The sequence below is a fragment of the Phragmites australis genome, chromosome 5, assembly GCF_958298935.1.
Source record: "Phragmites australis chromosome 5, lpPhrAust1.1, whole genome shotgun sequence".
Classification (NCBI taxonomy): Eukaryota; Viridiplantae; Streptophyta; class Magnoliopsida; order Poales; family Poaceae; genus Phragmites; species Phragmites australis.
The window spans coordinates 4,176,616-4,204,151 of NC_084925.1; the positions used below are offsets into that span (position 1 = coordinate 4,176,616).

At 45.7% G+C, this 27,536-nt stretch overlaps 3 protein-coding genes across 4 annotated transcripts; 2 read left to right on the top strand and 1 right to left on the bottom strand.

Annotated features, from left to right (window-relative positions):
• The first annotated feature begins 206 nt into the window (after positions 1–206).
• On the top strand, positions 207–5,413 carry LOC133918490 (ubiquitin receptor RAD23b-like). 2 transcript variants are annotated; one of them, XR_009909774.1, is made up of 13 exons: positions 207–407; positions 1,648–1,809; positions 2,164–2,202; positions 2,275–2,342; positions 2,424–2,468; positions 3,246–3,423; positions 3,512–3,649; positions 3,723–3,788; positions 4,130–4,177; positions 4,256–4,365; positions 4,496–4,553; positions 4,760–4,841; positions 4,924–5,057. XR_009909774.1 is itself a non-coding variant. In XM_062362385.1 (13 exons), the coding sequence occupies exons 1-12, from the start codon at positions 342–344 to the stop codon at positions 5,035–5,037; spliced, it is 1,116 nt and encodes a 371-aa protein (XP_062218369.1). In that variant the 5' UTR covers positions 208–341; the 3' UTR covers positions 5,038–5,057; positions 5,149–5,413. The 2 variants fall into 2 exon arrangements, 1 of the variants encoding a protein (XP_062218369.1); XM_062362385.1 differs by lacking the exon at positions 4,496–4,553 and adding an exon at positions 5,149–5,413 and having other exon boundaries at positions 208–407.
• Positions 5,414–5,539: 126 nt separating this feature from the next.
• LOC133918488 (tubby-like protein 4) lies at positions 5,540–7,764 on the bottom strand. Its single transcript, XM_062362384.1, has 9 exons — positions 7,307–7,764; positions 7,110–7,221; positions 6,829–7,005; positions 6,648–6,703; positions 6,458–6,560; positions 6,287–6,376; positions 6,086–6,181; positions 5,888–5,955; positions 5,540–5,796 (listed from the first exon to the last, which is right to left on the bottom strand). The coding sequence occupies exons 1-9, from the start codon at positions 7,717–7,719 to the stop codon at positions 5,721–5,723; spliced, it is 1,191 nt and encodes a 396-aa protein (XP_062218368.1). The 5' UTR covers positions 7,720–7,764; the 3' UTR covers positions 5,540–5,720.
• A 10,789-nt stretch (positions 7,765–18,553) lies between these two features.
• On the top strand, positions 18,554–24,879 carry LOC133918491 (heptahelical transmembrane protein ADIPOR2-like). Its single transcript, XM_062362386.1, has 4 exons — positions 18,554–18,929; positions 19,036–19,125; positions 21,540–21,594; positions 24,090–24,879. The coding sequence occupies exons 1-4, from the start codon at positions 18,688–18,690 to the stop codon at positions 24,744–24,746; spliced, it is 1,044 nt and encodes a 347-aa protein (XP_062218370.1). The 5' UTR covers positions 18,554–18,687; the 3' UTR covers positions 24,747–24,879.
• The last annotated feature ends 2,657 nt before the right edge of the window (positions 24,880–27,536 follow it).

Consider the following 27,536-nt stretch of genomic DNA (forward strand, 5'->3'; position numbering starts at 1 on the left):
CCAGCGAAGTGAAGCTTCCGGGTGAGGCGTCCGATCTCCAAGCCGCATGATAAAAAGGACGCATATTTATGCTATTTTAAAAATAAAAAAAATATATAAATAAAAAAGTCCCCGTATATAGACCGAACAGGCCCAAAAGCTCTGACTCCACTGTGCCGGCCCGTTACGGCCCTACGTACCCGTTGGTCCGACTCGGTTTCTCTTCGCCCCCAAATTCTAGAGCCTTCCGCCGCGCGACGTTTTCCCCCTAAAACCCTAGCCCACGCAGCTGGAGCGGAGGGGCGGAGCCTCGGATTCCCGCGCCACCGGCGCCGGCACGGCGAGCCTCCGCCGCCACCGCCATGAAGCTGACGGTGAAGACCCTCAAGGGCACCCATTTCGAGATACGGGTGCAGCCCAACGACACCGTGAGTCCCTTCCCATCCCTCCGCTCCCCATTTCGTTTTGAAACTTTTCCCATGCTCCTGGAGATTCGGGTCGGCGATTCCCGGCGAACCGTGTGGCGATTCCGGGGTTTTACGGTGCTAGCGTCGCGGCAATGTTGTAGGCGACGCGAGGCGAGTGATTTCCGCGGCATTCTGAGGGGGTAGAATTCCGAGAGGAGTTGGCATTTGCTGGTGATGTGGATTCCTGTCTGTGTATGCTTTGTTAGGAGCCGTTGACGAGATGCAGCAGGGGATGTGGTTTTATGACGACGGAGGTGTGGAGTTGGTACTGGAGATCGGAGAATAATGTCCGCGGCAGGTGTTCCTGGTGGTTTAGATTAGAATTTGAAATTTGGTGTCGCAAGGTGGCCGTTTCAGGGCCCTCTGTTGTTAGTGCTGCCATTGGGATGGTTTAGCTTTGGGGCTGGCCGTTTCTCCTTGTGTTACGTGCAAATAGTTGTGTTCCCTTATTGCTTGCAACTGGTTTGGAGGTGGATCACGTGGCTATCCATTGTTGGTGCTTGTTTCTGTTGCATGTGCAGGCCATTGCATATATTTGGCAAGTACCAGGTCTTCACATTATCGGTGCATTAGTGTTGTAGAGTATTGTTGGCAAATGGTTTGGCAGTGCTGTACAAGGAGGGGGTTGCTAGAGGAAAATCAACCAAAAGGGCTATTATAACCTGAGACCACTTGCGTGGAGTTACATGGGATTGGGCTCACAGTTTCATAAGAATGAGGAAGTTGGGGTCCGATGAGAAGAATCAAAAAACGGGGCAGGAAGGGAAGAACTGGGGTGAGAAAAAGGAAGAATTGAGGATTTTTATTTCTTTTGCACCACTTCTGTTGGTATAGTAGCTCGAGGTAACCAGTACCTTGCTCATTCTAACACCATGGACCCATTGCAAGACGCATGTGTTACTGGTTGTAGCCAGTATCACACCCTATTTATACCTTTCCCACACATAATCTCAGGCACTCTGTCCGATTTGTCATACTGTTTGGCTCTTGGGCCCATTTGCATCACCTTCTCCTTCTAATGGCTCATGGTACCATGTTCTTCTCCATCTCTTCTGCTTCCCTCCACCATCAGCTACGCAGGTGCAACAAAGGCATAGATGTATAATGCTTTTCTGCTTACTGTTTTGTTATCATAGTTGAATGGGTTCTATTGGCATTAAATTTGTGTCAAGATTCTTCTAACTGTTACTTTTTTTATCAGATTATGGCTGTGAAGAAGAACATCGAAGAGATACAAGGAAAGGATAGCTATCCATGGGGCCAACAACTACTGATTTACAACGGGACGGTTTTGAAAGATGAAAGTACATTGGATGAGAATAAAGTCAGTGAAGATGGGTTTCTAGTTGTCATGCTTAGTAAGGTAAATTCAGATATGAAATGTAACAGTTATTCGCCAACGACAAATATTCCTGGAACATTATTTGGTCTGCGTTGATGCTTTGCGATTTTGTTGATCATCTGACATAGTTTAATACAATTCGTCTGTCCTATATAGCAGCTATACTGCACACTACTCCTTTTATGCCACAGTAAAAGAGTACATGGTATTTGACGATTTGCATTCTAACGCTGCCTTCCTTGAATAATACGTGTAATGAAGAATGATATATCTATTGGTACCATTACTCATTATTACATTATTCAACATTTTCCCTCTATGCCTTTTCTCTTGTTCTGTTTCTTATTAAGACATGATTATCTACTGTCTTTGCAGAGTAAAACATCTGGTTCAAGTGGAGCTTCATCTGCCCAGGTAAAGTTATTCCGTTTGGGGCTGGAAACACAAACTACCGTCTTATGTACTTACTGCATGAACCATTACTAGCCCTCAAGCACTCCAGCAACCAGGCAGGCACCTCCTCTGGATGCTCCACGACAAGCTCCTCAACCCCGGTGAGTCTCTTGCTGGCTTTTTCTTTGCCTCTTCATTCATTTAAATAGGGTTGCTTAAACTAACGGTATGCCTTTTTGCAGGGTGGCACCAACTACAACTTCTCAGCCTGAAGGACCTCCTGCTGAGTATGTTTCCAGTCTGCCAATCACACATCTGTACTATGATGCTCTTTTTACCACTTAAAATCGAAATCCGTGCTTTATGTACCCCTCCCAAGGAAAAACTTGATGTTGACCTTCATAGAGAAGCCTTTCTGAAGTTTTTTGCTGCATTAAGGGCCTGTTTGGCAGAGCTCTAGCTCCAAGAGTTCTTGGAGCTGAGTATCTCTACCTCCGTGAATTCGTGGAGCTGAAGGTGCACCAGGGGTGTTTGGGTGGGCTACTGTTTCCATTTTAGACTAAAAATAGTGGCTTAAACCACTTTATTTTAGCCTACAAATTCCAGATATGAGATAGATCTAGGAGCTGGAGCCCTGCCAAACTAGGCCTAAATCATATAACCTTGCAGAAATGACCATAGCTGGCAAAGGTCCACTGAAGAGTGGCAGGACCACACAAGCTGTGGGATGAACTAATGGACAGTGGGTTTGCCAGGGATAAGAAGACAAATAGAGCCTCCAACTTTTCTGTGAACATGTAATATGGCCCAGTAGGGAAAGTAGCTATGAGTTAAACCTAATTATCAAAACACATAAGTACATACACTGTTAGAATAGTAGAACATTAGTTCAGATTTTGGAATGGACAAAAACTAAAAGCCACTCAAACAGCAAGCTTAGGTGCCCAGTAGGAAGTTAGGCCCCAAACCCACTGAAAGTTGGGGATACAGTAACTCTGCCATTTCCTTTTTTATTGCATTTAGCCTGCTAACGGAAACTTATTTTACTTTTTTCTTTTTGTTAGGGCCCCTTCAAACACACATGACAATGCAGCATCAAATCTACTGTCAGGAAGCAATCTTGACACAATGATTAACCATCTAATGGAGATGGGTGGGGGCAGTTGGGACAGAGATAAAGTCCAAAGGGCTCTCCGTGCCGCTTATAACAACCCGGAACGTGCTGTTGAATATCTGTACTCTGTGTGTATTTGTTTTGCCTCTTTGCACTTCTTGAATTGGTCCAATTTTCTGGTGCTTATAGATGAAATTTATTTCTCTCAAACATTAGGGTATTCCCGTAACAGCTGAAGTTGCTGTTCCAATTGGTGTTCAAGGAGAAAACACAACCAATCCAGCTCCTACTCCTACTGGGGAAGCCGATCTCTCTGGAATTCCAAACACTGCTCCACTAAATCTTTTCCCACAGGTTTACTTCTTTCTTGGTTCATTCATTATGACTGCTATTGAAGCATGTATTGACCAATTAAACAATGCGGCAGGGGGGTTCCAATGCTGGAGGTGGTGCTGGTGGTGGACCGCTTGATTTTCTTAGAAATAACCAACAGGTTCTCATATTTTAAATTTTGTTGTTTACGATTTTCTGTTTGTTCTTTATTAATTTCGCAGAAATATTATATTAGATATGCAATGTACCCATGGGCGTGGGTTCCTCTTGGCCATCAATGCTTGTCAATCTAGTCATATAGGTGATGATCTAATGTATTAGTAAGTTGTAAATGTCATCTAGAATGGACCTTGGCCCAGCCCAGTATGGTGTGAGGATGAGCTTTGTAAAACTTCCCATTAACCCTTCTTTTTGGAACAACTTGTACCTATTTTCTTTTAAGTAAACCAAAAATCCTCATCGTTCTGGTTTTGAATTAATAGCATTTTAATTATATTGCAGTTTCAAGCACTCCGGGGAATGGTCCATACAAATCCACAAATTTTGCAGGTTTTGTATTCTTATTTTGATTACATTCTATGGCTTGTGTAGCACCTGCCTAAATTTTGTGCTGCTATTATGTTATAGCCTATGCTCCAGGAATTGAGCAAGCAGAATCCTCAAATTCTAAGGTTGATTCAAGAGAATCATGATGAGTTCATTCAATTACTAAATGAACCCTTTGAAGGTGGCGATGGGTAAGCATTCTTTTACTTGCCTGATTCAATTTTCCCATTTTGTTTGCTTGGGTTACAAGATTCTGTTTGTACTAAATTTGCATTCTTAATTCTAAACTAGAAACTCAGTTTATTCAATTATCACTGCCAGTTTCGGTTTCGATTTCTTATCACCAGGAAGTATGTCTACGCAACATATTAAAAACGCGGTACCTCGTATAACCTCTATGGCACATTATTGTATATCTCTATTTGTTGCATTCTATTCAATTGCTACCCCCCCTTCTGTTGTTTGCATGCTCTTGATTCCATGGAACATCGGTCATGGTATTTTGTTATAAATTCCTTTCACTGATTTTCCATGAATAGATATAGTTATCTCATTTCTTCTACCCTACTTCCTCAAAATCTCTAGGGACTTCTTAGAGCAACCTGACCGGGATGAAATGCCTCATGCTTTTAATGTTACACCAGAAGAGCAGGTGGCCATTGGACGGGTATATACAACATAGTTAACTCTCTAACTTCTTACTGCATTTGAAATCACATTATCATCACATTTGTTTTCATATATTTCAGCTTGAAGCCATGGGGTTTGACAGACCACGTGTCATTGAAGCATTCTTTGCCTGCGACAGGAATGAGCAGCTAGCTGCAAACTATCTTCTTGAGCATGCTGGTGAGGAAGATTAAGAGGGAATAGTTTACATTTGGTGAGAACTCTGCCATCTTCTGATTATGTCTGCCTAACATTAGTAGCAAGTAGTTCACTTCTGAAGGGATTTTTCTTTCGTATCATGACAGCTTTTTCTGGACATCTGACCCAAATTAATCGAGACTGCAGAAGTTCCAAATGACTACGAAAAGTTGTGATGCAAACACTCGGTTGAATTTATCTCTCATGTACTAGACCTATATTACACGTTGCCTTATACATTTAAAGACATGTAGCTGAACATTTAAATAGAATGCTTCTGTAGTGTTTTCCCAGCATTACGTTTCTCATGTACTAAACATCAGTTCTGATGGTGTACGCATAGGGTACAAGTACGAGACAAGTTTGGGTTCATATATGAGGGTTGAAACAAATGAACTCGACCTGCAACCTTGGCTTGTCCCGGGAGAAACAAAGGGTGTTGGGAGGGATGATTTGGTTAGGGAATGGGGAGAAAGGAGCTGAATATTTTCGTGTAAATAATACCATACTTTTTTATTAAAAAAAGGTATCAAACAACACGTCAGTGGCACAAGGATAAGCACATATTAGCTTGATCTATTATTCAACCCCTTTTCTCAAGGTGAGAAGGCTGGGAATACAGGATCGCAAAAAGGAAACCTTAGCTGCAAAAATAAACACATGTTCCACTTCTCCCATCTCACAGAGTGCAACACAGCTTGGAGTCGATCGACGCCAGGCAAATGCAAAACGCTTGGTAGCCAGTCAATGGGTATCTGCAAACAGATCTTCCATGGTTAAATTTTGCTTCTTGAGTCAGCATTCATAATCATAGAGAAGTCGACCAACGGGGACGATGATGGTTACCTGAAGTCCATTATGTACTTGGATTTTCCAATCCTGCCGAGCTGCAAAACTGTGTGCCTTCCATTCTCCTGCCAAGCAAAGTTGTTTGATCTTATGAGCTATGAATGCTGCGATCCTGATGCCAGCCACACGTCTCACTCCAACAATGAGATACCGGTGATGTGTTCTTCTGATAACCAACAGGAAATGAAATGCTACCTCCAAAGTCATCTGAAAGTTCTTCACCGATGTCTGCACCTTGTACCCCATCCTTCCTGCCCTCTCTCTGAAGTCCAGTTCATAGCGCTTTGTCATCTGCTATGAACAAAGAGAGAGTATCATAATACATACCATTAGCTTGTCTCTTGACGTATCACTCTGAAGAAGATGCATCAAAAATAGTTGTCAGAAATTGCTTACATTGTTGTAGAATGGGGCTCTTGAGCACAGCTGGTCAGCTCTGCTCTTCTTCTCCTGCCAATCCTTTGGGAGCCCACTGATATGCTGAATCTGCAAATTTTTAGAGTTAAAAACCACACGACTGGCTCCAAATTAGTCCACTGGATCTTGAAATGTTTCAGCTGAACTTACCTGAGCAGAATTGTTGGTCTTCAGCTGCATAGACTGGTTCTTGGGGATCCATGCCCTTATGCTTCTGAAACTTCCCGTCAGCGTTGTGATGGTAGGGGCAAACCTGCAGACACCAAAACTGGGTCAATAAACGTCACAGAAAAAGACCATCTGATACCTGAATTGGTTACCGATGGAGGTTGGATCTTACGCGACAACGCCGAGAAGCCGCTTCGATTGGCTCTTCAGCTCGTCGGCCCGGTTCCCCTGCAATCAGCCACAGTCACACTTGCTCATCAATGGTTCGAGATAATCAATCTCCAAGAAATTGACACCAATCAATAACAAGAAGCGTGCATGGAGGGGAAGCATGATTTGAGTTGTGCTTGTACCTGGCCCCAGATTTGGTACTTGGATCCGACCAGATTGGCGGGCATCGTGCCGAGGAAGTTCTTGTCAGCGGTGCAGAAAATGCCGTCCTGGTTCTGCGCCATGATGAACTCCGACCTCCCTCTCCTCCTCCGGTGCCGCGCCACCGCCAGCTTCCGGTCCTGCCGCCCCTGCCCCTCCTGCGATGCGACGAACAAGAAGCTATGAGCTCGCCGTGGAGATTGGAATCGAGCCAGGAAAGGAATTGGATCCGTCATCCGTATGAGGTTGGAGGCGAGCTCACGTTGGTGTAGAGGGAGTAGAGCGCGACCCCTCTCGCGCCGACGGCCACCTCCCTGACGATGACGCAGGTGCAACGCCCGACGTCCAGCGGCAGAGGCCTGCACAGCAGCGCCCTGGAAGAACAGGGGAGGGAGCATTACTAGCTGCTCGGTGTTCTGCAACGGCGGTGGAGAAAGCAGGAGCACGGCGGCGGCGTACCTGTTGGGGAGGGTCGCCCAGGAGGACGCCGGCGCCGACTCGCTGTCGGAGAGGTCCCACGCCTCGTAGGACGACGACGCCGGCGGTGGCGGCGGGAGTAGCTCCCTCCCCCTCGGCCCGACTAGCAAGGCCGCCTCCACCGCCGACGAGGAGGAGGAGGAGGACTCGTCTTTCATGCGGAGCTGCAGCGACGACGGCTTCAGCGGCGGCGGTGGCGGTGCCAGCTTTGCATGCTTCGACAGCTCAGTAGTCGCAAGCTTCTCCTCCTCTTCTTTCCCATGCCCGGGATTCTTCGGGCCCCGGTTCTCTTTCTCGGCGGAAGCCGGCCCGCGCCTCGCTGCGGCCGGAGCCGCGCCGGCGTTGTTGCTCCGCGGACGCAGCGGCTCCCTCTTGGCCGGCGCGGTGGTTGCCATCCCCGCCCAGTTCCGGAGGCTTGCGGGACAGCGGGAGCTTGGCGAGCGAAGTGGAAGTGAACGAGTGGGGTGTGGTGAGCAATTTGTTGTTTATTGGTGGTGATTTGGAGGGGAGAATTTAAATTTGAAATCGGCGAGGGGGTGGGTGATTGGTACTGGTAACGGCCGCCGTCTCGGGAATCGGGCCTTTTCCGGTCATCTTTTGGATCTTTTCGTGGATTTTTGAAATTTTGCTAGTCGTTCGTGCTCGCTGATTTGAACGGGGGCAGCGCTCCGATGTTATGTCCGAGAAACAAGAAGCATTTGCGTTTGGGGGCGCCGTTAATAAAAAGCAGATAAATGGTCTCTGAGTGGAGAAGGAAAAAAGAGGAAGAAAAATCGATCCCGTTTGGAACGCAGAAATTTCAAACGTTCACAACTCCAAAATCCAAATGCTATCCAACACGCCTGCTTCTGTGAAATTAGGGTATATTTGGTTCATATCTTATGGTATTAAAACTAAACTTAGTTAAGTATGGTTTGATAAAAAGGTGCATCCAACAAATTATTAGTCACAAATATAGCAAAATTAATTAAAAAAAAACTGAGTGTACGATGTGCAGACCAATAGACTAATAAAATATAGTTTATGATAGTTATGACAATTAACTAAATAGTTATCTCAAAATCTACTATGTAACTAAACTTGGGCATATAAGGTTACGCTCAAACCAAGCTTTAGCGTTGCTTTCTCCAGCTGCCTCATTGCATAAAGATGCCAACTCGCCCAGATGCTGGAGGAATAAATGAAGTGAAATACATACGAAGCCATGAACCTGCGGGGCCGTAACGTTGACGCTTCCGTATTTGATAAATCTGACCTCAGCTTTTGTTTGTTTGTTTGTTTCGAACTGCTAACATGTCAGGCCACATTCTTTAATGCGCAAGTACGAACAGGGCCGACTTTGGAAGCAGAGCAGGAAGGAGGCAGCCTAGGTTTAATGCTTCCGAGTTCTGAAGCAACTTGTTTAAACTAAAAACAAACGAATTTAAGCGCGTCTTGTAAAATTTGTACTCCGTAGGTCATAAATAAATGTCGTTTCAAAAAATATTAGATCAAATTTTTTAAACTTTGATCAATAATAGCTTTTAAAATATTTAATTTGGAAACTAAAAATCATATGTGCATATTTATCCTGAAAAATGCTTTCATAAATTACAAATTCAATAAATATTATAAATATATTCTAATAGAAAATATTGATCAAAACTATACATTAAAAATCATGTCTTATCTAAAATAATATGTATTTACAGAGAGAGTACTAAGTACTGCACTGCGTTGAAGAGAAGAGCGAAGGACTGAAGATTAAAGTTTAGTAAAGACTAAATTCGAGGGTTGTTCCTCACAATGATACCGAAGTATACTTGACGACAGATGCGTGATCCGTGACCTAGATCCGTATGTCCTAGCTGCGTGCATGTGATGAACTCAAGAACACTAGGAGTTATCTAAATTGGAACCTCCCTTAAGGTAGTAGCCCTATATCATGTGTATTTTTTTATATGGGTCTGAATGAACTCAATACCCCCCTCTTTCTTCTGTGTGTCTCCCTCCCTTTATGTATCCGAGGGAGAGAGGACTTACATAGGGACTCAAGTTAGACCCAGGACTAGCTAATCCTTCTAACATATGCCCATCATTACGATGAATGGTCGCATTCCACTTGTCCTGGCGTTCTATAGGGTCTGTGCCCTCGGTCCCACGCCTGCTCCATGATTATCGCTTGGTCTGTCAGGTCTCGTCCCCACGCGCCGTCTGTGCTCTTGCAAAACCTACAGTCACGCTTTGTTAGGTCGTCCTGTAGTGTTTAATGCTATGGGACGGGGCACGACAAGCTTGTGCCAGTCACGCCTAGGTCCGCTAGAAGGACGACCTGTGTAAGAGATAACACTTAAGTGGAAAAGTATATAATAAAATTAGACTGATTAGGCACATACCTGCCCCACGACTAGAGAAAACTGGTCGCGGGGTTTCCCTCTAAGACCTGGTGACTGGTGGGAGAAACTGGTCATGTGGTCGCTAGTTGGATGTGCCGGGGGACCATGCTCCTGCCCAATCATGACATGTAGAAAAAGGTTGATATTTGACCGTCGTAGGTCCCCCTGCCAAGGGACTCTATTATTCTTTACACCGATAGTAGCCCCCAATCTCTCTCGCGGATACGATAGACTGAGTAGTTTGTCATGTGGTCGTGGTCAGACCCAGTCATACCATTTGGGCCCTGGGTGAACATGAGTTCACCCAGGGAGTGGTTGACGACATGGTCCACTTTTGTGGCTAGCTTAGAAAACCACATCCTGAGGGGAGTTTAAACGTTCGGAGAGAGAGAGAATCCTAAGAGAGAGAAAAGGAAGGCATGTGCATGGGAGAGGACATGAGAGAGAGAAACTTTAATTGATGCTGGACCCGAGAGGATTTTGGTTCCCCATGCGGCCTCTCGAATTCCGAAAAGGTTGGGGTCGCGGCGGTTGGGATATCGCACTGGCCCTATAAGTTGGACAGCCAAAGGCTCTCTCGAAACTTTTTTCCATGTCCCCAGTCACCAAGCCCCAGAGCAATGCCCATCGCCTTCTTCTTCATCAGAGCTTTCTTTACAGCCCCCCTAGACACCCCATGGCACCGCGTACTGGCAATGAGCCTAACTTTCCCAAGTCAAAGTGCACTAAGGCAAGGCTGAAGGCGATGTACGAGAGTCGTCTACTCCCTCACCGCCTTTCTTCTGGGTACCACGCTGGGGAGGACACGCCTGCTCCTCATGAGGGGGAGATCGTGATGTTTGCCTCCTTCTTCCTAGCTGATCTTGTGCCCTCCTTCTCCGAGTTCTTCACTACTGTCCTTTCCATCTATGACATGTATCACCTCTACCTCAACTCCAACTCCATTATCATGTTGAGCATTTTTGCTCATATGTGCGAGAACTTTATCGGGTCAAGTGGTGCCTCGATCTCTTCAGGTACTTCTACATGGCCAGGCCGGTGGCCAGTCGGTCACCGGGAGCTGTGGGTTTCGTCTCCGCGATGGCATCGCCGACTCATACCTCCAGATGGTCCTTAAGTCCTCGTGGTCGGGCTAGAGGGAGGACTGATTCTACCTCTAGACCGAGGACACCATGGATAATATCCATGTGCCGAGTGGGCTGGATTAGTACCACGAGGACTGGGGAACCACCCTCACACCCACCACGGAGTTGTTGATCCTTGTGGCCTCGGTCAAGAATCTTGTGAACACCGGGCTGATGGGAGCGGACGTCGTCCACGACTTCATCAAGCGCCGATTGTACCCTCTGCGGAGGAGAGAGCACCTGACCTATTTGTACACTGGGAGGGATGATGTCACTCGGGAAAGCTCCACAGGTAACATCGCATCCCTTTTCATGGTGTCTGCTTGTTGATCATATGGTATCTTACGTATTACCTTATCTCAGAGTTGGTCGATGATGTCGTCGATCAGCGGGTCAAACTCCTAATGGCGGCCGCTGCAAGGAAGAATGGACCTCCACGAGACGCTTTTCCGCTATGCGATATGTCGCCTTTGGAGAGGGCTTGCTGCATGGTATGCCTGGCTTTTCCTTATACTTTTTGGTCCCCGATCTTCCCATGGGTTGAGGTTTCATAGTTCGTATTACATCAGGATCTTCCACTGGTCGACGTATTACGTCAGGTGACTACCGAGGCCATGGCCACAGAAGTCAGCACAGCTGGTCACGAAGGTTGCCAAACTGTCTAGAGCCAGACGGAGGCTATGGGTGGCGGTCTCGATACTGGCGCTGGCCAGCAGGGGCTGACCTGCATTGCTTCAACCAGTCTCACCCTAACCAGGTGCCCACCGACCAGACATCCCTCGACCAAACCCCTTCTACCCAGACTGGGAGCGGTCAGGCTGCTGCCAGCAGAGCGTATGCGCTTAGGAGAAAAAAGATTAGTGGGGGACTCGTCTATCCTGGACATCCAAGCGCGTTTGTGAGTCGTTCGCAAGCCTATCCTCCTCGAACAGCCGGTCCACCGGCTTCGTGAGGACCAGGCTCGTGCTCATGTCTCCGCGTCCTCGATGAGTTCTCTGGTTGGTGTAGAATACACCAAGTTCATATTCTCCTTTTGATTCCGTGGTTCCATTGTTGTTGCAAGCCCTCAACAACTCCTACGGCCCCGATCGTGACTCCCCCTCTGGTGCCATAGCAAGGCATTTCCGTCCCTCCTCCAGCATTAACCTCCGCCCCGGGAGCACTAATCGTGGCTCATGTGCCGACGGAGCCGGTCATGGAGCCTGCTCTGGAATCTGACATGATCTTCATGGTTGCCCGTTTCCCAACCTTGGTCCGCAAGCTAGTTGCCGACAAGGAAGCAGCAGCGAGTAGATGCACTGAGCTGGAAAGGTAGATGTCTCAGGAGAAGGAGGCGAGACTCGTGCTTCAGCAAAAGTACGGTGAGCTCCAGCATCAGCAAGTTGTGCTCACTGCTGAGAACCTCCAGATCTAGGCGAACGAGCATACCACCCAAGGTCTTCTCCTGGATGCCTTTAAGGGGTTGGCGGATCTCTTAGAGAAACTTGGGCTAGACATCATTGAGCCGCAGTCACGACACACAACCCTGTCCTGGGCCCATGCCACTAAGGTTCTCTCAGAGAGGTTTTCTAAGCTCCCAGGTATCCTGGCGGCGAGTGCCGCGGAGGACGTGGCGGAGGCAGTGAGGGAGACTACAAGGTACATCCTCCAGTGCTACCACAGTCGTGACCCCAACTTCGATCCGTACATCATTCGGGAGGGAGTTGCGGCCACCAAACCCGAGGCCGAGGAGAAGCTGCAACAGGAGTGCTAAGGGGCTGTAAATTTCATAGAGTCCATTTTTAGGGTGGAGACCACCGAGGAGTAAGAACTGGGTAGTAACTCTGGTTTTGTAATATATCTGGATGATGCCTTTTGTTTTTTGATAAGCTTTTGTCGCCGCTGTGGTTGTAGAATCCACGACATGTCCAAACCTGGTGCTCACTCTGAGCCCCCGACCACGCCCATAAACGAAGCGTGGCTAGAGCCGACCGGCCCCTCTACTTGCAGTGTGCCCTCGATCATGCTCACTGATGACTTCGGCGACCAGCATACTCGAAAGGTGGTGGCTGAGTGTGACTGGGGTTTTGCGGTCGAGCAAGCTAGTCTGCAGGGCAATCTCCAAGGTACGTTGGTCCTACCGTCCGAGCTACGTGTAGTCTTAGGCTAGCCGTGTAAGACTTTGACCAGCTGACTCCTGCATGGCTCTTTTCCTTTTTGTCGACCAGCTTGTCGGGAGGAGCTGCTTATGGTATGACGGGACCTGGCACAAATGACTAGGGAGAACGACCAGCAGCGAGAATAGTTTTACGATCGCCTCAGTCACTTTCGGGATGAACTCCTCATGGTGTGGAGGGACTAGGCGCATATGGTAAGGGAGAATCTTGAGCAACGCGAAAAGTTCTTTGATCGCCTTAGCTAGGCTTTTACCCCATTTGACTCGTTGCTTTGGTCCGCCGGCATTAAGGTTCTCCCAACACATAGGAACACTATGACCGGTCATATTAACTGGTTTTTGGTGGCCTCCAAGGAGGCCCGTGATATCAAGGACAGGCTTTGCGTGACGGTGGGTGACCACTTGCTGGATGTTGGAGCCACCAGCACCTGCCTTGCCTTGGCCTCTGTCCAAGAGTATTTTCTAGACATTGACCTTATCACGGCTGTCTCTGAAGGCTTCACCGACGCGACGAGGACCACAGAGGAGCTTCGAGGTCAGGCTAACCTATATATGTCTGCCATTTGTTCTCTTTTTTGGACTGTTCGGTTTGATCCCTGCCACATGTTTTTGGGTCCCGTATGTACTGATCAAAAAGTTAGCATCAGCCCCTGGGTGTGGCCCAGGGGGTTGCATTGTAATGAGAGGAACTGTTATTTAAGCAAGTTTTTCCTGTGCTCGGGTAGCTAGTAGATTAGGAGTCCTTGCTATGCATGGGGGGATCACGTTGCACTGCTCGCGAGTTAGGTTCTAAGCGCTTGAGATGGCATAGCACGACAAGCCCTCGGCGGTGACCATCGCCTGACCTGATTTGGGGCATGTGGCCTTGTGGTCATTAGGGTGGCCCTCAGCACGACAAGCCCCTCGGTGGCAACCTACGTTTGACCCAAATTGAGACCCATGGCCTTGTGGTCGCGATTGTATGAGCGTCTATACCTTTGACTTTGTGCGAGTGGCTTGCTTTTGTTCCATGGCGTAGTCGCTCGCAAGTTAGGTTTCTATGCTCATGATAACTTTTGGTCTGACAAGTCCCTCAGTGGCGACAAGTGCTTGACCCAAGTTAGGACCTGTGGCCTCATGGTCATTAGGGTGGCCCTCAACACGATAAGCCCCTTAGTGGCGACCAGTGCTCCATGCCTCCTTGTGCGTTCTCTCCCTCCTGAAACGGCTGAAATTGAGGCATCAAACCCCATTAAGGCACCCCAACCATTTCCCCCTCTTTATTCCTCTCTAATTCCCGAATCGATGCGGTAACCACCGGCAATTATGGACATGAAGCGCCGGCCGTTTCTCCTTTAAGCCCGACCACTCCACCTCGCCCCGAGGCTATTTATGTTGTCCTCGAGATCCACCTCAAGTTTCCACGATCTCCTCACTCGCTCTTGCCCCTCCCTTACCCTTGTGTCGTGTCGCCCATCTTCTTCCCGAGCTCTAGCGAGAAGCTCCACCACACGGGATCTCCATGTCCGAGCTGGCCCTGCCTCACCAAGGGCGTCTCTAGAACCACGAGCCCCCAATGTGTCCACCCCAACACTCCTCGACGGTTCTTCACCGCTGAAACACCGTCTCAACCGCACACCGATGACCTCCAGCTGCACTCGTCACCTCCCTCCGTCACCAAGCCTTCGTCGACTTGCTCAAGCCCTCAGTGATGATCCTCGTGCACTCCTCTTTCTTTTTCGGTAGATTCTGTCGAGACCCGTGCTCAGATGCCCTTGTTTGAGAGTCTCCAGCAATCCTCCGATGATGTCCTCGGCAGCACTGTCGTCCCAAGCCGTCGGCGGTAGCTAGAAGCCAGTGGAGCTCTGGGAGCTGTCCAATCTTTGTTGAACGATTAGGATTAGAATGGTTGCATACCCCTTCGTTCTGCTGAGTCAGCACTTCATAATCCAAGTTAGCATCCTAGGTGGCACCATGTGGCGCCACGTAACCTGCCACCTCAGCCAACTGAGCCCAGTATGCCCCTATTTTGCGCATAAACCCCCTGGTCTTTTATAAAAAAGCTTTTAGCCCCTACCTTTTTGCAGTTTAACCTATGTAGTTTAGTTTATTTTCAAAGAAGCCCTTTTACCTTCAAAATCTTATATCTTTTTGTTCGTAGCTCCGAGTTGAGTGATTTTTGCGCTCTAATTCTCGTAGTGACGTGTAGAATATTTTTATAGGGTTTTTACCTAGTTTTTTTTTTACTGTTTTGTGTACTATTCTTAGTAGTTTCTTTACATGTGCTTTTCCTATGTGCCGTTCAAGAGGTGAGCTGTTTGTGAACCTACAAGATCAAGCTTTCGAAGACTTCAAGCAACCCTCAGTTGAAGGCAAGTGTCCTTAAACATATTGCACCTATTTTAGGGTTTATATGTTAGATTTTTATCCTATATTGCATGATTGTCTAAATTGGAAACCTATGAATAGTGTTTACTAGCAATTGTCTAATTATGCTTGTCGTTGTTGATCAAGTCATGGGAAATAAAGGTTAGATATGCTAGTTGCTGTCATGGTTGGGTTATGAGATTAAACGTGACTAATGATTATGCAATATGAATCAAGAGTGATAATCTTTTGTAGCAACATGGTATAGGATCCTAACAGGATGGTTGGATTGATGATAGTGTAAGAAGGCGAATGTGTTTGTTCCTGTGTGGGATCCTAAGGACCGATTCTTGAAGCATGTAACCCAGCTAAACAACGCAACCATGAGGCATATATAGGTACGGCCTAGCCAATTAATTAGCCACCCATCCAGTTCTGTGAGCACCAATGAACTGTTGAGTGGCACTAGAGGGGGGCTTCTATAATGATGTAATTACCGTTACATCACCGTTAGCAGTGAAACCTCAGTGGGTGCTTATAGGTTGGTGGGAGCTTTGTAAAGACCTTGTAATGATCTCCTAGCGACACACCATAGGAAGTGTGTAAGTGCTTGGCCAGTACAGCAACATGGAGACTATCACCTGGTTATGCAGGTGATGAAATCACGACTCGTGGGTAAAGTGTGCAAACTCTACAGAGTATAAAACTGATCGATCAGCCGTACTCATGGTCAAGAGCGTCTTGGACTTCTTCTTAATTAGTTGGGATCAGGGTTCTGGTATGGATGGTTGGGTAGCCAGATAATGGTATTACCTGGTGAGTTTTAGTAGCTGGATATGGAATATCTGGTGAGTTTGGTAGTCGGATAGGATCCGATGAGCTATTCTTTTTATTTTGTTGTGTCCTTACACTTAGTAAATAGAATGCCTATTGTTGGAGTCATAGGTTAAGGTTGATTAGTGCAGTTAACCAGTGTCTAACCTTTTCTTGACTTAAATCCCATATCTTAATTTTCTACACTTGCGGAGTACATTATGTACTCACACTCGTTGCTCCCTTTCTTGCATTCTTCTGTTGTTCAGAAGCCGTCAATAAAGCTGCACCCTTCGATGGAGATGACTTCAGCCCGGAGCTCTTGTTCTAGGATGATGTTCCCCCTGTTGACGCCTGTGAAAGATGGAAGACCCTCTGGCGCTGGAGTTTACCTTTATGTTGTGCTTTTCTTTTAGACCCTCAGGTCCTTTTATAATAAGTTATATCAATAATGTAATTTTAATACTGTGATAATACATTAATGATGTAATGCATATATGAAAAGATCCTCAGGTTCTTTTATAATAAGTTATATCGATAATGTAATTTTAATACTGTGATAATACATTAATGATGTAATGCATATATGAAACTTGATTATGGCATACATATGGTTGTACCTGGCTTTGTTCGTTTAAAACTAGGTGTTACATAGACTTAGGTTGAGTCGAGGACATGTTGTGTGGCAAAGATTCGACGTCATTGGTCATAATCCCCACGGACAGCGCCAGCTGTCGATGATTGGTGAATTGTGGATCTTACAAATTTTTTGAAGAAATAGGAGATGTTTCACGTAGACGATTCAGTGGGCACATAGAAGAATTTTTATACAGGTTCAGACCTTCATTGGGTTAATAGCTCTACATCTTGTTTGTCTTGTATTGATATCTAAAACTGTTATAATAGGGTGCGTTGCTAGTCTAGATAGACATAACCTAGTCGAGCAGCTTCCTTGCGTGTAGTCGAAGAAGATATAACTGCGAAAGATTTGGTGAATACATAGCTTCCACGGGTGGATGATGGCTTGTGTCTTTGCTTCTAATGAGTTATGCCCAATTGTCTCTACTTGACTCGAATTGTCCTTAGGATCCTTAAGCTCTCCATATATAAAGGGCGTCGTACAGTCTCTTAAGTCTTTTTTCCTGTTCTTGAGATAAGCTTCCCTATTTATGAGATATCCTGAGTATTTATAAGCAATTTTTAATCATTTAGAGATTCCCTTCCAAGTAATAAATATATACTTGAGAATTAAAAAAATCCTGAAGTATCAGTATATGTTATTATATACTACTCATTATCACAACTCGCGTCTAATGACTTTTTTCCATCAGGTAACTTTAAAAAAAAATTGGCTTAGTTTCTCCAAACAGACATAACTGAGCTACGTAACCACGCTATATAAGGGATCTATCTGTCACACATATCACACGCAACATTGTATCGCATACGCGTCACTCATAAATGTTACTTAAGCATATCACCACTTTATGGTGGGGTTGAAGAAAACACGTGAAACCTTGTTCATTTGGATGGTTCACGTGTTTTCCATTGGTAAAAGAAGAAAAATAGGCAGATAAAAAAATAGCGCTATAACCAATTTCATGAGTGTTGAGGCTCGCAGGGGTAGGATGCGGGCTTTGCAAGCTACATACCTGACTGGACTATATGAAGGCATTAAAATGCACTCTAAAAATCCATATCTAACGGATATTTAAAAATTCATCTCGTATAATACTATTATAACATTCCCTAATACTATTACAGTATTCACTATTTAAACCATCTCTAATAGCTATTCTATTTTCTATCTACCATTACTTTCCATCTCTCATCGAATCAACAGTCATATGCAGCTACAGTAATGTGGAATCCTTTTTCCTTCGGCAAAGTTGCTGACATCAACATCCATCTGTATTCCTGTAGCACTAGATGGAGACTCCTGTTAGAGAGCTCCGATCGGCAAAAGTGGTCGGCAAAAGCGCTATAGGGATAGAGAAAGTGATTGGTACGGTGAATTTCCTCCTGTGTTAGAGATAGCCAGAGTGTATGTTTTTGAGCCCACACACCGGACCTTTCTTTGATGACTTTTACTATCAAAGATCGAGCTATGATGGTTTGTTTTATATGCTTACGCTGTAACAAACCTGTATTTGTACATCACCACCCGTTGGTGAAGTAAAGTAGAAAACATATGAACAATACCCTTGGCCCCAAACAGAAGTAACACAGGAAAAATAAACACGGAAAGCGACCAAAAAGGAATTAAATAGACAAGGGAAACCGGTACCGCCCGATCGTAAAATCCACGGTAATCTAACGGCTGAGATTAATGACGCTGCTGTGTCGCAGTGGGGGCAGCTCATCCAAGCAAGGGGAGCACGTCCCTCTCTCTCCCTTACAAGACGGGCAGAGGAAATCCATGTGCCCCTGCCCCCACCTGCCGGCCCCCGCGCGCTCCCCGCCAAGATTTGCCTGCCACCCCTCGCCGCGCGCTCCAGCTTACCCCCGCGAACGCCGGACGCAGAGGTACCCACCGCGCGCGCAGGTCGCATGGGAACCGCGACGGCGGCGGCGACGAAGCGGAGCCCCGCCGCCAAGAAACAGGGGGCCATGGCGCGTTCGGGCGCGGCGGCGGCGGCGCGGCGTCGGCCGCGGCTGGTGGGGTACGAGGAGCTGCCCGAGTACCTCAAGGACAACGAGTACATCCGCGGCCACTACCGCGCCGAGTGGCCCATTCGCGACGCCCTCCTCAGCGCCTTCGCCTGGCACAACGAGACCCTCAACGTCTGGACGTGCGTGCCCTCGATCGATTCCTCGCGCCCGATCCCCTTGCAGCTCGCTGTTCGTGTCGTGATGTTGATGATTGATTGACTCGAGTCGGGTTGTTTCTTCCCGCAGGCATTTGGGAGGGTTCCTACTGTTCCTGGCGCTCGCCGTCGCCGGAGGGGCGAGGGAGGCCGCCGACGAGGCCGCGCCGGGGATCATGAGGTACGTGCACACGCTGCACATAACTCGTCCTGCCTTTTCTGCATTTCCAAAACTTCTGCGATATTCTTCTTTAACCTTGTACTGTAGAGTGTAGAATGAAAAAAGACTCTTGTTTTCAGTTCATTTCTGCATGATTACCGGGCGCTAGAACCTTGAGAGGGTCATGTGAGGGATTTGTTGTGGTGCCCCCTTAACTTATTTGTATTTACATCCTCATGGATTACACGGAAAAAAATTCACCCGTAGACAAATTTTGTTCACGTGTTGATAGATTTTTTAAGATATAATTCGTAGACACACGCATACGAATACGCTCACACCACCACAACACACTCACATAATGTTTGGAGATCAACAAAGTCATCATTACGTCTCGATATTAATGCTATATCGTCTACCATTTAAAGAAAATCCTATCTTAACAAAGCACATGAGGAGCAAACTTGGGTTTGATTCATGTTGGACAGGGATATATCCACCCTCACTAACCATCCAAATGAAGGCTTAGAGACAGATTTGTTTATGCGTAACTTGTAAATATTGTTGCGGATACGTATATGTGATACAACCACCTCTACTAACCATCCAAACGAAGGCTTGGAGACAGATTAGTTCACGCGTAACTTGTAAATGTTGTTGCAGATGCGTTTTTTGTGATGTCACCGGAGCTATAAAGTAACACATTGTAGTATTATGGTGACCGTAACATTGATCATTACCATTGATGTTCTTTGCATTGTCGACATATGATGTGAAACAGTTGTTAAAATTCAATATAGTAGCTGTCTTTTGCGTGAGCACTACGTGGTTAAATCTTGAAAGGTTCTAATCTGCATGTTTGGAATGCTGTTATGGAAACCTCTTAACTAGTATTGGTAGTCACATGTCACACAAAAAAAAAAACATCGGTGTTGTTTCCACCATCCACTGTGGTTTCCTCTTTGTGGTGCCACTATAGGCACAGAGGCCGACGTATAGCGTTAGGAGCCACGTATAGATTGAGAATCAAATGTTAAGATTCAATTTCCTCTCTTTTGCATATATAGTTCTTCTGTGCTTAAACCTTACAAGGGTCCACTAATTTTTCATGTTAAGAAAGTTGCTGTCAAACCATTTTAGCTTGTACAGTATTTATTATCGTAGTTTATAAAAGGAAAGAAAATATAGACAATTTTTTTCACGCATAGTTTGTACTACCGTCCACTATGGATGATGGCTCTCAAGACATAAAGGCTCACCTACTCAGACAGAAATTTTATTAGATCTTTTACTGAAAGATTTTTATGAGATTCTGATCTATGTCATCATTTCATAATCCAATAGCTGACACGTGTAACTGAGAGAAAGTAAAATAACACATAACATGCATAAGAAGGGATCTTTCTATAAGACCAGATCTCATGGAATTTTCTTCCCACCTACTCCGCTTAGAACCACATGCAGACGAATTCCTGTCGTACATGTGGCACAACGATAATACATCTATACATCCTTAACCCTACATAGACTCACATATAGCTTTAATAGTTTGATGCAGCAAATTTGGATGTTAATGTAACAGCTTTAGACAGTAAAATACAACAATAACATAATTTGTGCAGTTATTAGTTTACTGTCTTGCTGAACAAATTTGATTGCTAAGAATATTAATTGGTAATTGTCTACTTTGAATCTTGTTATTATTTAATATTTATGATTATAAAAAAGCTATGTACATCTAATTTAAAAACCCTGAACTCGTTACTGTTACATATCATATCGTAGTGATGCAAGTGCAACGTCAAGCTAGATTTTACAATGGAAACTCTAGGTTGGTAACATAACATTGGTGGCAAATTATTGGTCCGAGAAGAGGTCACGGGAGAGATTTGGCAAGCTCGCGTACCCCACGGCCGTTGGGAAGGACACAGGTGTGTGTGGGGGGCTAGGCCTACTCTCTCCATTTTCTTTTGTCCTTGTCGGCGAAATTTGGAGTAGGGGTAGCGATCTGCACATGCGACGGCTGTGGTTGGTGTAAATTCCGAATTTTTTGGGGCGCCAGTGAATACATGATATTCTTTTTCCTTTTTTTTTTAACAATGATATGCTTGGATTCTCGATTTTTTTTCCCTATTTGAGCACATGCAGCCTGGTATTTTCAAATCTGAGCACGTTAAACTAGTAATTCCATATTTGAGCACTATTTAACTGGCCCAGCAGCCCGCAGTCCTTTATTTGCCCTTTAGCCCGTGTCCAAATCTGAAATTAACGGTTTGGCGTGCTCGGATTTGGAAATACAGGCTGCATGCTCAAATAGAAAGAAAAAAAAATCAGCTTGATTCGGTTTCAGCAAAGCGACGACCGGACCTCGTACTCCGCTTTTTTGCCTTTACGCGAAGCTCGCATTGATTCTGCGCCGTCCTTTTCTCTCGCAGGTTCGTGGTGAGATCGGCCAATGCTTCATCTTCTTCATGGGACAGTGATCGGTCGGTAAGAAACTATCAACACCCACGATCTCTCTATTCTCTTCGGATCATTTTGAATGCTGCATTTTTAAACCTATTTGCTAATGTGAGCATGCAAAAACTTACAGAAACAGAAAAAGAATCAAGTGTTGCGTATGCAAAAGATGCCAGGAAACCCTTAATTACTTGACTCGGATTATAGCAATCAGTCGATGGTTCTAGATAACATGACTAGACTAATCTGGTTGCATTAGCAGGATACTTTTTTTTACGTTCATATACATTTATATAAATACGTTCTAGTATACATCTAAATAAAAATAAAGACATCAGCAGGATACTTATACAGAACTCGATTACACTAGTGAGTAGTTTAATCAAGACCCATGCCATCACCGCAGGAAAGAGACATGGGCAGCTGTGTAAGCTGTTCATGTGCAGTAAACTGTGAACCTGAACATATGGAGCCATGGAGATGCTCTGCAATTTACAAAAGTGCAAACGCGTGCACAACAAGTGGCTATGAGAATTTCAGGCCATCTCTACTTAAAATTTCGTACCTTATATTATTATTATTATAATATTCACTATCATTATTACTATACTTTCTAACTATCTTTAGTATATACTTATAAATCAAACCCTATCTTCTCTCCCATATTAAATTATTTTTCCTTTAACCGTTTCTTTCACTCTGGCGGTCCCGGAGAAAATTGAGTTTTTGCCGTGCGCGCACTCGCTGCGGTGGCCGTGCACGCATTCGTCGCAACCGTCAATGCTGAAGTAGGCCACGCTACCGTCCAGAGGCGCGGACCCACGGGCGTCCGAATTGACGAAGGCCACGACATCACCGCATAACACTGCCGGCCCAAATCCATCGCCTCCACCCTGAATCCTACCTCAGCGAGCCTCGATCCACATCGGGAAGGTTTCGTTAGAGCCAATCCTTGCACAAAACTCTCAAATTTCCCGGTCGAATTGAGCCTTGGCGCCGCCGTCATCCTCAGTTCCGACGGGTGCTCCTGGTCGCTCGACGCGCCCCTCCTCGGAGCTCCTCTCGCCCGGTCGTTGCCACGGTGAGCACCCTCATGCCCTCCTCCACCTTTTGCGTGCGCCAAACCTCCTCTGGCTTGCCTCTGGCGCAGCCCTCCATAAGACCTGTGTGCCGTTGTCGCGCTTGTGACCCTTTGACCCCCGCTCGACCTTCCTCGTCCCACGGTAAAGCTTCTCCCATCCTCACCCGGCCTTCCCGTGCTCTCCTCTCTCCTCCCCCGTGCTCTCCTCTCTCCCTCTACCACCGCACCCCCTCCCTCCACCTAAACTCGTTGGAGCACCGAGCTATTGCCGAGTGGGTCCCGCACAGTGTTACTACCAAGCATTTCCTCCGGCAAATATGCCGCTCCTCTCTCCTCCCTGAGTACTCGCTGCATCACTGTAGAGCTCGAAGCCGATTCTGTTAGAGCGCATATATGAGGCGAGCATGACCCGCATCCCACGTGGATGTGGATGTCGCTCTGGATGCCGCTTCTGCTGGAGTTGGTCTCATACGTCCACAGACCCGAGGGCATGTTTGGGGATAGGCATTCCAATTCAAATCCTTACCCTGTGACTCCTAAAATAGCTCCTTATTTGTGAGATGATCGTGTGCTCGCATAGGGCTACCATGTTCTACCAACCAAACACTACTCGACTCACTTGATCCTAGATTCCTAGTACTGTAGATTAAGATGAGTCTGGGAGCTTCATTAAACAAAACATACCCCAAATTTATTGGGGCAATTCTGTCCTAGATTCCTAATAAAACACTTTGCCCGTATGATAGTAATCTAAGCTTGTTCTAGACTTCTAGATATGCACTTTGCTGTTTGCAATCCATTCGCATGGCTCAAAGGTGTAGGAGCAGAACCACTCATGCAATTCGATGCAAGTCCTCTCGGTGGATTGCAAGTTGGCAACCAACCCCAACGAATTAATCAAACGTTCAGCCATGTCTAGTACTGTGCTGTGTACTCTGCATTGTGTGTTCACAGCAAGTAATGCATTTGGCTTTGGCTTTGGCTTTGTTCGCTTCACATTGCAAACCGGAGAAGTAGTGGTAGATGCCATGATAATCTCGAGGGACAATGACACCTGCAGAGGCTTTTCTTGGCCAATTTTTGCTCCACTTGGATGGTAATTACTCACTTGTGATGAGCAGACAAAACCAAGTGATTGTTGACATCCTTTGACGAAGATCTTTTTACTCGTGATCTTGTCGTCGATTCACTTTGTGCTGTGGCCGTTTGACAATAGGAGCCACCAAAGCTGCGATCCGAACGTGAGAATTTTTCCCCAATCCTACGCGGAATTGTCACTGTTTCTTTTGAAATTTCTGCAAATTGTCTATAAAATTCAAGCTTCTTTGAACCACAAGAATTTCGTAGGAAATTGTTCGGTTATTGTCGTGAAAGAGATATGTTCCAAATGGTGTGCAGTGAAGTGTGGTCATGAGCTGACGCCACTTGCATTGCTTGCCTGCAGGGCCTGCCGAGCCATGCCGCCGGAGCGGCGATGTCAGGCGTGCCACGGTGGCCGCGGATGGTGTTCCTGGTGGGCGCAATGTCGTGTCTGGCCATCAGCGCGACGGCGCATCTGCTGGCGTGCCACTCGCGCCGCGCCAGCGTCGTCTTCTGGCAGCTCGACTACGCCGGCATCTCCGTGATGATCGTCGCCTCCTTCGTGCCGCCAGTCTACTACGCCTTCCTCTGCCACCCGCCGGCGCGCGTCGCCTACCTCTCCGCCATCACCGCACTCGGCGCGCTCGTCGTCGCCGCGCTGCTCTCCCCTTCCTGCTCGTCCCCTCGCTTCCGCCGCCTCCGCGCCGCGCTGTTCCTCGCCATGGGCCTGTCGGGCGTCGTGCCGGCGCTGCACGCGCTGTGGCTCAACTGGGGCCACGCCGCGTGCTACCTGGCGCTCGCGCTCGAGGTGGCCATGGGGCTCGCCTACGCCACGGGCGCCTGGTTCTACGTCAGTCGCGTGCCGGAGAAGTGGCGCCCCGGCGTGTTCGACGTCGTGGGACACAGCCACCAGATCTTCCACGTGCTCGTGCTCGTCGGCGCCGTCACGCACTACGTGGCCGTCGCCGTGTTGATCCACTGGCGGGAGAAGGTGGCCGTCGCCTGTGGCGCCTCATCGTAGGCTTGCTGTGGCAGCAACCATTCAAATGGATTAATGGAGGGAGCATAGGTGAGCTCCATAGTTTTGATGTGAACTGATGAGTTTTAATTTCATCGATGGGATGATTATGGAAGTTGATTTATGGAATTGCACCGCCTCTGGCTCTACTGAAATGGTTTCAGCTTCTTTTTTTTTTTTTTTTTGAAAGCCACAACTGGACGGTTATATTAGAAGGAGAGCCACGGTGCTGTAGCGACGCGTTACTATAGCACGCCCTAGTTTGTTATTTAGAAAGATTAGGTAGTGTTTAGAGGTAACTTAGTAATTTAAATCAGATAATAGTTATGTTGGTGATATACTTAGAGGAATCATCAATTCGGATTAGATTCATACGTGGGTTTGATTGAATTTTGATTTACGAGGAATTAGAGTCATAATGAACCACTAACATAAAAAGTCTATTACCGTGCTCTATATAAGAGTAGGTACGAGCTGTGAACATAGGGATTCTACCACTCTAAAATCCTGACCGCCGCCTCCTCCTGACCTCCCTACGAAACTCTAGTTAGACGTGGTGCTAGCACATTAGTGTACGACATTCTATTCCTATACGTGTGGATACTGTGGAGGAGCTATTGCCATTGCTTTGGTGTTGATCGGCGACAAGGACGTTAGGAGGAGACACTCGGTTCGTGACGAGATCAACTACTTCATCTACGTAGACACGCACGACTTTTCTTCCTCTATGCTACGTGTTTAGCGATAATGATCCATGATCCCCTACTCATATGGTTTCCTGGTTGAACACAATAGAGAAATTTTGATTTGTCCTAGCGTAGCCTATCCGTTCCATAATAGTGGTATCAGAGTCTACTTGCATAGTTTTTTATCATGATATGTAGTAGTAATAGATTAGATCTTTATTGTTCTTGTGATAGGTTTATGTGATGGATCGGTTGATACATGGTTTGATGTAAATATTAGCTCGCTCTCTCACCTGGCCGCGCGTGTGACTTACTCTTATCGACTGAAATCACCATTGGGCTAACAGTGCATGCCACTACATGGATGGAAGAACAACATATCAAGGTTGTGTGTGTTGTTATCGTTTTCAAAAAATCTCACGCGATGATCAATGTGATTGATTCAGTGAAAATTGAGGCATTATGAATGATTCAGAATCGACTTGATATGATCAATTTGATGAGATTTTCGTAGCGATCTCATAGATACAATCTATGTATTTTCGAGAGGTTTTTAGGGTGCTACCCTAAAACCTGTCGTTGCATAGTGTACACGCATAGATTGTTATAGTAACATGTTCACATCACGACATTAGAAATTGATTCTATGCTTAACTTATTTTTGCAGAAAATGATATGACTAGTATGGCCTTATTATGTATGTGATGCATGTATGTAATTCTCGTGGCTTATGAATCATGGTTAATTGTAGTTTAAGGTTGTCATGTTATCGTATAATGGCTTACGTGTTGACATGTGATGCTTATATTATCATGTAATTCATTGCTGGCTATTATATATATTAACTTAGTATATGATCATGGAACCTTCAAGCATGATAGCTATAAGGACATGAAGCTTGGCGATGGAGATCTCCATAGGAAGGGTCATACTATGTCATAGTTAATTTGAGTATATGTGATGATTTCTATGTTCTTATCATACTACTCTTTCATGTTTTATATGTGATAGATATAGTTATCATAATAAAGTAGTTTCTCTCAGAAAAATTAAGAGTAATTAATGTCCTTTCAATAGTTGCACCTGTTAAAATTTGACTGTTGTGTGGTAGGTCGACCAAACTAGGGTACCTTTAACTATGTTATTAGTGTTGATTTACTTAACAAAGCTATCAAAATGGTTTTAGGCTTTGGAGTAGTGTTAGGCACCAGGGCATTTGATACCACCCAACAAACAAGAGTCATATAGAGATATGATTAACAAGTTGTTGCTTTCCTGCGTCACTAGGTTTCTAGCTGTGATGCCAAAGCTCAATAGAACTTAGATGAATATAGATCTTGGAACACTATACGTCGTTAAAGGGAAAACAGCTATAAAACATATAGTGGAGCATCTTTTGTTAAATTGTTTAATAGAAGATTCACATAAACATAGTGCTGAATTTGTATGTTTATTTTTTGTTGTAGATTATGGCACCTACTGCTAGTAATGCTTCCTATTTTAACTTACGATCGATTCTTGAAAAAGAGAAGCTTTTTGAAACAAACTTTATTGATTGATATCATAATATGAGAATTGTTCTCAAGTAAGAGAAAAATAAATATGTTCTAGAGGTCCGCTATCCTGTTGAACTAGAAGAGGGTGCCATATCCGCTGAAAAGTGGGCCTATGAGAAGTCTACTAATGATACACTTGATGGGTTATCTCATGCTTGCCACAATGAACTCTAAGATTCAGAAGCAATATGAGAATATGGATGCTTACAATATGATTATAGGACTCTGTGGCATGTTTGAGAATCAAGCTAGGACTGAGAGATTCAATACCTCAAAGTCCTTGTTTATGTGCAGGTTAGCAGAAAGTAGCCTAGTTAGTCATCATGTGATCAAGATCATTGGTTACATTGAGAGCCTGAAAAAGTTTGGTTTTCCCCTTAGCCCAGAGTTATCTACTAATGTGATTCTCTAGTCGCTTCCTACGAGCTTCGAGCCATTCATTCTGAACTTTCATCCAATTCGCATGTTTTGTTCCAACCCATTAAGTGTGTGACCCGTTAGGTTCATGTACAAACATCTATGACTCGGAATCCCTTTTCAGACCGAAATCA

Coding starts and splice junctions, on each gene's coding strand:
- LOC133918490 (XM_062362385.1), top strand. CDS start 342: ATGAAGCTGACGGTGAAGACCCTCAAGGGCACCCATTTCGAGATACGG. Junction 3,424..3,511: donor CTGTTGAATATCTGTACTCT/GTGTGTATTTGT, acceptor CTCAAACATTAG/GGTATTCCCGTAACAGCTGA. Junction 4,366..4,759: donor CCCTTTGAAGGTGGCGATGG/GTAAGCATTCTT, acceptor CAAAATCTCTAG/GGACTTCTTAGAGCAACCTG.
- LOC133918488 (XM_062362384.1), bottom strand. CDS start 7,719: ATGGCAACCACCGCGCCGGCCAAGAGGGAGCCGCTGCGTCCGCGGAGC. Junction 7,222..7,306: donor TGGGCGACCCTCCCCAACAG/GTACGCCGCCGC, acceptor CTGTTCTTCCAG/GGCGCTGCTGTGCAGGCCTC. Junction 5,797..5,887: donor AAGTACATAATGGACTTCAG/GTAACCATCATC, acceptor ATCTGTTTGCAG/ATACCCATTGACTGGCTACC.
- LOC133918491 (XM_062362386.1), top strand. CDS start 18,688: ATGGGAACCGCGACGGCGGCGGCGACGAAGCGGAGCCCCGCCGCCAAG. Junction 19,126..21,539: donor GCCGCGCCGGGGATCATGAG/GTACGTGCACAC, acceptor TTTCTCTCGCAG/GTTCGTGGTGAGATCGGCCA. Junction 21,595..24,089: donor CATGGGACAGTGATCGGTCG/GTAAGAAACTAT, acceptor GCTTGCCTGCAG/GGCCTGCCGAGCCATGCCGC.